At 40.9% G+C, this 11,714-nt stretch overlaps 1 protein-coding gene across 1 annotated transcript in view; it reads left to right on the forward strand.

Annotated features, from left to right (window-relative positions):
• The window catches only part of APCDD1 (APC down-regulated 1), a 35,713-nt gene extending 24,948 nt beyond the window's left edge, over nucleotides 1-10,765 (forward strand). Inside the window, exons 4-5 of the mRNA XM_050942157.1 lie at nucleotides 7,718-8,039; nucleotides 9,747-10,765. Of these exons, the coding sequence (XP_050798114.1) occupies nucleotides 7,718-8,039; nucleotides 9,747-10,198 (774 nt within the window). The 3' untranslated portion in view covers nucleotides 10,199-10,765. The remainder of the gene's footprint in view (nucleotides 1-7,717; nucleotides 8,040-9,746) is intronic.
• Nucleotides 10,766-11,714: the final 949 nt, after the last annotated feature.

The following is an 11,714-nucleotide window of genomic DNA, read 5'->3' on the forward strand; positions in this document are numbered from 1 at the left end:
CCCACCCCCCCACAGCCCCATTCAGTACCCACTGCTGGCCTGGGGGAAGGAACCCCAGGCTGGCAGCGGGCTCAGACCCCAGCTGGCAGGAGCCAGTGGTGGAAACCCCAGAGCTCTGGTGGTCAGCCCTCTGGGGTTCTGGCTGCTGGCCCCTTGCCAGCCAGGGTCCCCATAGCCCCACTCACCTTGCTTCCAGTTGGAGTTCCAGCGCAGACCCCCTGCCAGACGGTCCAGGCTTCTGGCCCTGCTCAGGCCTACCAGCTGCCAGCTCCACTCACTTCAGCTGCCGATCTGGGGTTCCAGCCGCTAACCTTCTGCCAGCTGGTTATCAACTTATAACTCAGAAGCCTGTATGCAGCTTAAAGTATCTAAATAGGTGCCACCAGACATTGGAAAACTCAGCAAGGAAAAGCAAGGGCAAGGACCACACTAAACTAATAAGATCTGCATTTTAATTTAATTTTAAATAAAGCTTCTGAAACATTTTGAAAACATTGTTTAGTTTACATATAACAGTAGTGTGGTTGTATATTATAGACTTATAGAGAGATCTTCTAAAAACGTTCAAATGTATTACCGGCACTCGAAGCCTTAAATTAGAGAGTATACATGAAGACTCAGCACACTGCTGCTGAAAGATTGCTGACCCCTGCATTAGATTATCTTTTGTTTTAGCTTGTGAATTTTCCCTAGCTAAGAGGGAGGTTTATTCCTGGTTTGGTGGTGGTGTTTGGTTAGAGTTTTGCCTAGAGGGGAATCCTCCATTTTGAATCTAATTACGCTGTAAAATTACCTTCCATCCTGATTTTAGAGGTGCTTCTTTTACTTTATAATAAAGTTCTGCTTTTAAGAACCTGGTTGGTTTTTAGTGCCCTAAAAACCCAAGGGGCTGGTCTGTGCTCACCTTGTTTGCTCTCAAGCCTCCCCAGGAAAGTAGGTGAAGGGATTTGGGGGGATATTTTGGGGAAACAGGAACTCTAAGTGGTCCTTTTCCTGAATCTTTGTCTAACTCGGTGGTGGTAGCGATACTGTTCCAAGGACAAGGAAGGCTTTGTGCCTTGGGGAAGTTTATAACCTCAGCTGGTAGAGAAGCTTAGGGGGTCTTTCATGTGGGTCCCTACATCTGTACCCTGGAGTTCAGAGTGGGGAGGGAACCCTGACAGGAATAGTATAAATTTATAAGGGATTGACAAGCTCTAAAGAAGTGCTACTCAGAAAACTGGTGTTCATAGTTGTGGGTCCCCCTGCCTCAGAATTCTCAGGGTATGTCTACGCTGCAATTAGACACTTGTGGCTGGCCTGTGCTAGGTGACTCAGGGTCCTAAAGCCTGGGTTCAAGCCTGAGCCCAAACATCCACACCACAATTAAACATCTCCCTAGCCTGAGCCCTGGCAGCCTGAGTCAGCTGGCACAGGCCAGCTGTGGGTTTTTAATTGCAGCGTAAACATATCAGTCTTGCCTCTCCTTAGCTCAAGTCAGCCCTAAACAGCTGGAAGCACATACTTGCTCCTGAGTCAGACTCTCCTGTAATAAAGTGCTAGATTCAGGATGGGACTTTGAGAGCTACATGACACCATTATCCTCACCACACATACTTGTGTCCTCTTAATGTGCCACCTCCTGAAAGGTGTAAACTCCTATTAAGAGCATGAGTAAAGCAGGTCAGGAAATGGTAAATATATTGTGTCAAAATATTCAAAAGGAACAAAAAATTTTTTTCCTGATTTTTTCATGGAAATGTTTTAATTTTTCAGTGAAAAAACAAACCCTGAAAATGTTTGTTTGTTTTTTTTCACTTAATTTTTTTCAAAAGAAGCAACCATTTCCCCCAAAAAACTTTGTTTTGAAAAAAGAATGTTTGTGTATTTTAAAAAATTGATGGTTTTAGTTCCATCTCCCCTATGCTATCTCATGATCAGGCTCATTTTGAGCAACACAATAGAGAGCACACTGGTTGATCACCTAAAATAACTACATTTTTATGGCACCCCCATCACCATTGTCTGACATGAAGTTGTCAGGATCAAGTCATTGTTCTTAGCTGGTCACTAGACATTACTGTAATAAACAGCATCAGTAATAACATGTGTATCATCTGCACAATTTATCTCATTGATATAAAAAGTAAGACCGGGCTGTTGGATTCCACTTGAATTCCAGCTGCCTTTCTCCTTTAAAGAAATGTAATGCTGCTTTTCTGAAAAGGGCTTAAAAGGCTTTTAATTTTGCAAAGTAGAAGTGAAGTATGAAGGTGTTCAGTTCAGACCAGGCAAATGCCCTCCAAGGAGATAACATTAGGCTTTATTTTTGACACATTTTAACATCACTCCAGGGTGCAGAAAACAGTCTGATGGAGTAGTATATAACCCTGGCACTGGCATAACCATCATGACCAGCGCAGAGAACAAGCAGCCCCTGGCAGCTAAAGGATTTGTAAGAAAACTAAAATGTACTGGGAAGGATTGTATTTCTGAATTCCGAATCACAAGGGGACTTGAAAAAGTCTAAAGAACTCCATTCCTACTGCTGTTTTAATGGGGCTTCCCCCAGGTGAAGACAAGGGCTCCCTGACCTGGTCACCCTTTCAATGGAAGCAGCAGCAGAGAATAATGAAAAGTGGTTGTGGTGATCTTCAAATCACTGGGATCCTCTTTGTCCTTGAACTCCTGAACAGAGCTGTCAGCTAGGGAACCAGCTGTAGTCTACATGGCCTGCCTGCCTGAGTTTACAGTCGGGCTCAGAAGAGTCACTATTATGCAGCCATTAGCAAAAGAAAAGCCCTCTGCAGAAGAGGAAAAAGCCCTATAGCCCCATAGCTTGAGAAGTTCATTTGGCAGTAGCTACTGTAGAGGCTGTTTTTTCTAGATAGATCCCGTTGTTCAAAATACTTGTTCACACATAGAACCTTACTTTTTTGTAAAGCAGGAGCTATCCATCTTATCCACAGTTCATTTTAAAGCATTTTAGCTTATTTTATGGTCAAGTGAGTCTTTTATTAGAAATTATTTTAGGTGTGCTTGGAGAATAGCACCAGTCAAATGCTTTTTGCCTCCGTTTAAGGTTTTCTTTAAATGTCTGTGTTTAGAAATTAGATCCTATTGCCCTTGCCAAAGACCTATGGAAAGGGAATGATTTTACAAGGCCTTAAGCAGTGGGATTTAGAGCCAAAAGTAGTTGGCCTAGAAAAGAAAGGTCTCACGCATAGAAAGCAACATTGAAAAAAGAAAAAACCACTGTCAAAAATAAATATTACTCCCTAATTAGATCCATTCACTTTATAACAACAACTACATGTCTTTCTTCCATTAATTGGACAAAAGCTACATTTTCAGGGATTTTAGAGCAATGTATAAGCATACACTTGCTATTAAAAAGTTCATTGTTCTCTTAAAACAATTTTCAGTTAAAGCTATAATGAAGCTGAAAGGGGTTTATAGGGAATTGGAAGGAATAGTCTGGATCACAAAGGAGCAATGGCTTCAGCAGAGCTCCCCCTAAAAGGCAGCCAGCATAAGTAAAAAGAAAGGTTAGAAACTTTATACTACAGCCCTGCTCATGAACAAACCCTAAAACAAAATCTGATGAAACTTTTATTTCCTCCTTCCTCTGTTCTACAATAAAAAACTTACTTATCAGGTCTTATCTGCAGGCTTGCTTGGAATTTATGAAACTCCTCTGTCTTCTTCAAGTAAATCAAAGTTTTCTACTGAAGATTTATGGTTCAGAATTGCTCATGGGCTAACCATTTGTTTATATAAATGAATATCAAGTGAATCAGTGCTTGTGAAAGGTGTTGGACTGACAACTTAGAGACTCACTGCACATCTCGGGTAGCTGCACTGCAGTTTACTCTATTCTTCCTTGCTGATATGCCTTGACCATGAATGGGGAAGAGTGCAGTTTCAGTCTTCTTCTCCCTTCAATCCTGAGCTCCTCTGCTGAAACTGCTAGCAAGGTTGTCAAATGAGAGGGGGGAAGCTGCTCACTGCCCTTTAATTTCTTTTAACTGAGACTGGAAGTGAACTGGCTTTGTGAGCCAAACTATCTGAGAAAGGCTTTCCATTGCCTCTATTACCATAGTATCTGAGCACTGCACAGACTTTAATATCACAACATCAGTGCTTGGCAAAGAATGCACATTTTGTAGATAGGGAAACAGAGGAGTCTGGTTGTTTTCTTTGTTTTGGCTCAAGGTCACACAGGCAACCTGTGGCACAGCCAGGAATTGACCTCGGGTCTCCTGAGTCATAGGCAAGCCACTGAACCATTGGACCAACAAACTCCAGATGGAACCCTCAAGCCTCAGAAAACGCCACACTTTCACAATCCTCCTATATTATCAGTGCTTTTTTAATGTTCATGTAAGCTAATTATCCAGGACCAAGTTCTGTTCTCAGTTACAGTCATGCAAATCTCTATTAGTTCCACTGGATCAGTGAAATTACTCAGTGGCATTTTTCTGTATTTATATAGGCATATTCCATGAAAGGAGAGAAGGGCACAAGACTGTGTGTTCTGTACCTTTTCTTCTAACTACTGAAGTGTTTTCAATCTAGTGTAAAGTACCAACCACAGCATTCTGTACTGCAGCAGCCCTTTATAGAAATACTACCATCAGATCCAAAGCTGATATATGTAAACAAACAGAATGTAGCAAATACACAACAGGTGCTAGAGCAGAAAATTTTGCTTTTATCTAACAGCGCTCTAGTTATTCTGCATAATTTAATTATTTATAGACATAATTCATGTTAGCTAAAAGAATGTTTCCTAATATTTGAATAAACTGTGGTTCAAAGTTTGCTTAGCAAAGCAGAAAACATTTCTCTTGCAGCTGAGTAACCAGCAGTTTGAAAGCAAACTAAACTGCCCTCTCTTGCCAAAAAAAACCCCAAACCCTAAAACTTTGCGAAGTTACAAACAATTAGTGCTAGAAACTGCATAAAAGTCTTTATAGTTTTCATTTACGTTGTTAGAGGACTGGGAGCCTTGGAAATTGAATTCTGACATCAAGAAAAGGTTCATTCTGCATGTTAGTTCAGTTACTGCACCCCCAACAAACTGTATCCCATACCAAAATGCACCTGATGTGTAATGGTTTGGTCATTGTGTCAACACTTACCCATTAGAAAGAGAACTGAGGCTCCCCCTCCCCCCACATACACACTCATTTTACTTTGTGTGGAAGGCTTCCACCAGCATATTTATAATGCTAAACCAAACCCAGCTCTAGCCCCACCTTCATGTCAGGTAAAAGGGCCAGAGCAGTGCAAAAAAAGCTCTCAAAGCATGGGAGCTAGCTTAAGGGGTGGGGTGGGGATTCTCTAATACTGGAACTGGGGAAGACAGCCTTAAGGGTGTCTGCACATAGGTGATAGGGTCACAGCACAAGGGAGATTCTGGGGATAGCTGCAACTGCTAGACCGTTGAAGCAGCTGCCATAACTTACACTGACCCCCAAGGCTGTCTAAATTACACGGGGAGTCATGGAGCAGGCCAGGACTGGGAGGGGACCAATGGCTTGAAGTCTCCTTAGCCCTCCCCCTCACACCCTGGGCTGAGTTCTGTGCTGCTCCTGGTGGGGCCACAGCTCAGAATCACAACCCACAGGTCCATACAGGGCTGGGTGCCCTCATCTCCAAACTCAATCACTCAGTGGAGGTGCTTCACACCTTGCAACGTCAGGCCCATTTAGACTGTGAAACTGTGCCAGATAAACAAGCAAAAGCATGTTCCCATTGAAATCAGTTGTGTACCTCTCACTGATTATAATGGCACTAAAACATAGCCAATACTGAACTAGATGCTTGCATTATAAAAATAATATGTCAGATAGTCTTGGCCCAGAATGTAGGAGTTAAAATATCCATTAGAAATGTTTTCTTGATTTTTTTTTTATTACAGTGAAGACACATGGTTTCAATGTAAACACATCAACCCAAATACCACAGTATTGTCTAGTATACGAGAACCAGAAGGCGACACTAGGCCATAAGGGAGACAAGGTGGGTGAGGTAATATCTTTTATTGGACCAACGTCTGAAGAAGAGCTCTGTGTTAGCTCAAAAGCCTGTCTCTCTCTCACCAGTAGAAGGTGGCCCAATAAAAGATATCACCTAACCTGCCTTGTCTCTGTAATAGTGTGGGACCAACACAACAATGCCACCACTGCATAGTAGGCCATAAGGTCATAAGAATGGCCATATTGGGACAGACCGATGGTCTACCTAGGGTATCCTATCCTCTGACAGTGGCCAGTGCCAGATGCTTCAGAGTGAATGAACAGAATTTGATTTCCAATTTTTAAAGGGTACCTTTTTGCCTCTTTTATTCTGCTGTTTAGCTCTGGTAGCAGTTTTTGGGTCCTCTTACAGTGTTTTGTATTGGGGGTATCTATATAATTTGAGCTTCTATTGTGGTGGTTTTAAATTGTTTCCAGGCATTTCCTTTTTTGGTCACTGTACCTTTTAATTTCATGTAACTAGTGTCCTCATTTTTTGTAGTTCCCCTTTTTGTACTTAAATGCTACTGTGGTGTGTTTCTTTGGTATTTTCCCCCCTAAAAGGATGTTAAATTTAATTACACTATGATTGCTCTTACCAAATGGTTCAGCTATATTCAGATCTTGGACCAGATCCTGTGCTCTGCTTAGGACTAAATCAAGAATTGCTTCTCCCTTTGAGTGTTCCAGGACTACCTGCTCCAAGAAACAGTCATTAATGGAGTCTAAACATTTTCTCTCTACATCCCATCTTGAAGCGACATGTACCCAGTCAACACAGGGATAGTTGAAATCCCCCATTATTATTGTGTTTTCTGTTTCACCATCACAATCACATCCTGGTCACATGGTTGGTAGTATATTTCTGCAGCTCTACTCTTACTATACAAGCATGGAACTTCTATCCATAGAGACGGATTGTCCAAGATGAGTGAAAAGCAAGAAGTAAATCAGTTGCAAAAAATACGTTCTCTCAGTTTAATAATCGATGATGTTTTATTAGTAGCACACAGGAGAAATGTGATGTTCTGGTTTTAAGTTTAGGGCCAAACTTTGCTTACACACACCTATGCACTCCATTTAAGTGAGTGGAGTTGCATGCATGTCATTGAGAGGAAAATTGACAGAGTCCCTTCATGCAGACACCACTGGAAATGAAATATTTTTGCGCTGATATTTTACACTAAAGTCTAATATATCTTCAAAAGTTTAAATAGCAGGATATTAATTTTCCAGACTGCTAGCCAGATTAAAGTTAGGCGGATGTATGTACATATGCACAGCATCCAAAGTTAATCATTAAAAAGAAGAAATTAATACAAAGTCAGAGCTGAACAAATGCGTTCTTTTTAATGAAATTAAGAGCAAGTTTTTAAGGCCCCTACTTATCTGAGTTAGGCATTCTGCCAGCATTATAGATTCAAAGGTTTTTTTTCCTTCCAAATGAAGGAAACAATAAATACCTGAAGTAAAATATTTGTTCAAAGTAAACCCAGGAGAAGAAATTAGTATCTTAACCCTCTCCCTGCTGCACAATATACTATGTGCACCATATTCCAGGTACATCACTCTGACATACAGAATCTGCAATAAAATGAGGCAAACATTTGAATCCTTAGATGTGAGGTTGATTTCACCTCAGCATGACACACACATCATGGTCTTCATTGAGGAGAATTCATTGTCTAACAGGGTTTTTCTCCACTTTGTTTCAGAATCACGATCATACCTGTATAGCATGTAGAATCATTTACCGGTCAGATGAGCACCATCCTCCAATCTTACCTCCAAAGGCTGATTTGACTATTGGATTGCATGGAGAATGGGTGAGCCAGCGCTGTGAGGTGCGTCCTGAAGTCCTCTTTCTCACCAGGCACTTCATCTTCCACGATAACAACAACACCTGGGAAGGTCACTATTATCACTACTCTGACCCCATCTGTAAGCACCCCACCTTTACCATCTATGCCAAGGGGCGTTACAGCAGGGGAGTGCACTCTTCAAAAGTGATGGGAGGAACAGAGTTTGTGTTCAAAGGTACGACCACTACATTGGGCAGTTTTGTTCCATTACTGAGTAACAAGATAGGTTGTTCATAGCTGGGTGAAAGTTGCCAATGATAATGATTCAAAACTTGTATAGTGTCAAGAACTTCCCAAACTGATACGCAGACTATGCAGAGGGGGTCACGTCTCTCATACACACACTGAAGTGCAGCAACTTCTGAGGCAAAATGTAGTAACTTTTAAATGCACAGCAAAACTACAGAACAGCTTCAGTCACTAAGTGAAGAATATCTAATTGAAACTACAGGAGCATATGGGCAGAATTCAGTTATCCAGCTGGTCAGGTAAATGTGGTGAAAGCACTCTTCTCTTATAAAGAATACTGTAGAATCTTTCACCGCAAGAGGTCAGTAGCGTTAGCATCTTAAAACAAAAAACAGTCCCGCCCCTCTTGGCATCCCTCTGGAAAATTGGTTCAGCATTGACAATGTCACCTATGGAATCATCACCAAGCTCTGACTATACCTGTCCTGCTTAGCTTGAGATCTGGCAAGATTCACAGCCCCATGTGGTCTAACTTGAAATGACATTCGAGAAGCTCATAATGGCCTTTTAGACTCTCCTACGTCTCCAATTTAGGAAAGAGCCTGACTGGAGGAACTAACAGATAGGGACAGAATTTCCAAAGGAGCCTAAGGGTTGCTCTAGTCTGTCAGAGGCTCTGCTCACTTGGTTGATTACCTGGAAGTAATTACATAGGGTGAAAACTTCAGTGAGGCCAGCATTTCACCCATGCTGCTTATTTATAATGTATTGTTCAACCTGCTGCTGAACATATGAGAATCCAGCGCTAGAAAAGCAAGAGGATGAACTATTAGTTTTCTTTTGTGTAGCACCCGGGAAATAATATGGATCATGAGACCACTCACACACATACACGGTTATAAAATCTCAAGGTGAAAATTCTGAGAAGTCTTGCTTTAAAAAAAATCTTGAATCACATATACGTTGCTAATGTCCTGCAGCAGAATTTACATTTAGGAGGGTTGTGAAGGGTTTTGTTTTATTTTTGGTAAAGTTTGTCAGTGCTATTCCACTGAAAATCTCAATTCTCTTTTTATGTAACATACTGGGCCAAATTCATCCCTAGTGCAAATTCTATTAAAGTTCCCCTAACCCCATTCTGACCATAGCTTTTCTTCAGGTCTGTTGCAATTGAGCTGATGAAAATCAAGCTCATGTGACATGATGAAAATCAACGCTCATGTGACAAACTCCACTGAAAGTTGGTCAGTGTAGCTAGAATTGAAGAAAATTGAAGAAAATTGTAAGACTTATGTTTGAAATTATAAACTGCAGTTGTTTTTTAAGATATGGGATAGGGTCTCTCTCGATAATTCAAACCTAAAGATGTAATTCATATGGTGGTATGGATAGTCTATGAGAGAAGGTGAAATTGTTACATTTTCTGAGCTTTGAGATTTGTATCTGGAATTTGTTAGGTCATTAGCTTTGTGGACTATCTTAAAAATTCTCATGTTGCCCGTGGAACTAATATTAATTAAAATCTGAGTAAATTTTTATTGTATCCTCCTTCCTCTAGCTTTATATCTCAACCAACCAACCAAGGAGGATCAAGCCCTTTGTTATATCTCTGAATTCAGGACTAATAATTAGACTGTCACCTTCACTTTTGCTTTGTCCCTCAGATATTTAGCTTTCTCTTCTTCCTTTACAGTAAATCACATGAAAGTCACCCCCATGGATATAGCTACAGCCTCTCTACTGAATGTCTTTAATGGGAATGAGTGTGGAGCAGAGGGATCGTGGCAAGTTGGAGTACAACAGGATGTTACTCACACCAATGGCTGTGTTGCTTTGGGGATCCGCCTACCACACACAGAGTATGAAATCTTCAAAATGGAGCAGGATGCCAGAGGTAGCTACTTACTGTATAACGGCCAGAGGCCTAGTGATGGGTCAAGTCCAGACAGACCAGAGAAGAGAGCCACTTCTTATCAGATGCCATTAGTTCAGTGTGCTTCATCAGCACCAAGACCTGAAGAGTCACCAGAGGAGAACAAAATAGGCCGCTATAGCAGCAGGGCACCAGAAAAGGACTCCAGTGTATTTGTCCTTACCCTGATGCTGTTTATTTGTACTGTGTCACATTGGAACATTCTCAGTTGAAAGGAAAAAACTATTTTTCATGACTACAAAACCAGGATTCCATATGACTGAGGGTTTTTCTTTTCAGAAAGAAAAGGACATTTATTTTCTTGATGCACTGGAATGCCTGAGAACGGTTGTTCTTTTCCTTATTTTTTTCCCCTCCTTGAATCATGAACGGCACTCGTTTGATGTTTTCGCTTTGAACTTCGTCCAGTCTGATCCCTGGCCTGACATGACTGCACAACCGTAATTGCACTTTACGACTGCAGACTTACTTGGCTTTTTTAACTACTAGGGTAAACCTAAAGATCCTGCTTCAGTTGGCCCTGCCATTTTGCTGTTGTGGTTCATTTCCCCCCTAGCACTCAGTTTCTCGTCAGAATTTAGCTATCAGGAATCACTCTGTATAGTATTGTGATAATACTGTGATAATGGCTTTTGTCTTATTCTTTAGGACTCTGCTGTAGATATGTACATATAAAGAAACCCCACAAGGATCTAGCTAATTACAATCTTACAGGTTTTACACAAAAGAAAAAAAATATACAACCTATCCTCCCGTAAGAAGGTAAATGGAAAATTATCTCTAAGTAACATTCAAAGTAATTTAAGCTATTTTTACATATATTTGTTTAACTTGTAAAAACAACCAGAGGTTTAGTGGGATGTAAATATTTTTCTCATTCAGTTCCATTAGGTATGCAATTGCTTCATGCCTCCCATTGTATCTACTAACTAGTTACAATAACCTCCCCCTCTCCCCTTTAAAATCAGATAGAGAAAACATTTTTTCATCAGGTATGCACAGTATATGTAAGTTGCAGAAGTATTAGTGGATTGTTCCATGTTGTTGTACTCACTACTCCTTATACCCTCTCTATGCAATGTTCCTGCCTTGAATTTCATTTTGTTAGGGGTGAACAAAATAATGAAGGGGCTGAGGCCATAACACAAATCATAAAACAAACAAACAAACAAAAAACCCTCTGCTTAATAAGAATTGTAAAGTGGCAGCAGGTAGGAAGTAAAGAAAGGATTGAAGCAGCAAACATATCATCCATGAGCCCCATCACATCTTCCTCCTTTCAACTTAGAGAGCAGAGAAACAACAGAAAATTTGAAAAGATGGAGCAAATTTCACCAGAGGGATTGGGGTTTCACAAATACAGAGCACTCCCACCCTTCCTTTCAGTACACAAGCCCCTACACAGGGTCACATTGAGTTTGAGGCTCAATGTTTGCTTGTCTTCAGTATTACATGGCTGAGATCGGAACAAATCGTCAAAATTATGAGTAAAATAGCCAGTCTCTATTCTCTACAAGATGTATGCAGTTAGGTCACATATGCAAATGAGGTAGCTGAGAATTGCACAAGTTATTGATCCTTTAATTTCATCAAACTCATTCAAGTTGTATAGCATCATGTACACCTATGGGACAATACAAATATATTCCAATCTATAGTTTGTGTGACGTGGCTCCATAGCCTGTCAGCCTAAGACGGTAAGACTCAGCAACGGAGGACCTGTGAATG

The sequence above is a fragment of the Gopherus flavomarginatus genome, chromosome 2 (genome assembly GCF_025201925.1).
Source record: "Gopherus flavomarginatus isolate rGopFla2 chromosome 2, rGopFla2.mat.asm, whole genome shotgun sequence".
NCBI lineage: Eukaryota > Metazoa > Chordata > Testudines > Testudinidae > Gopherus > Gopherus flavomarginatus.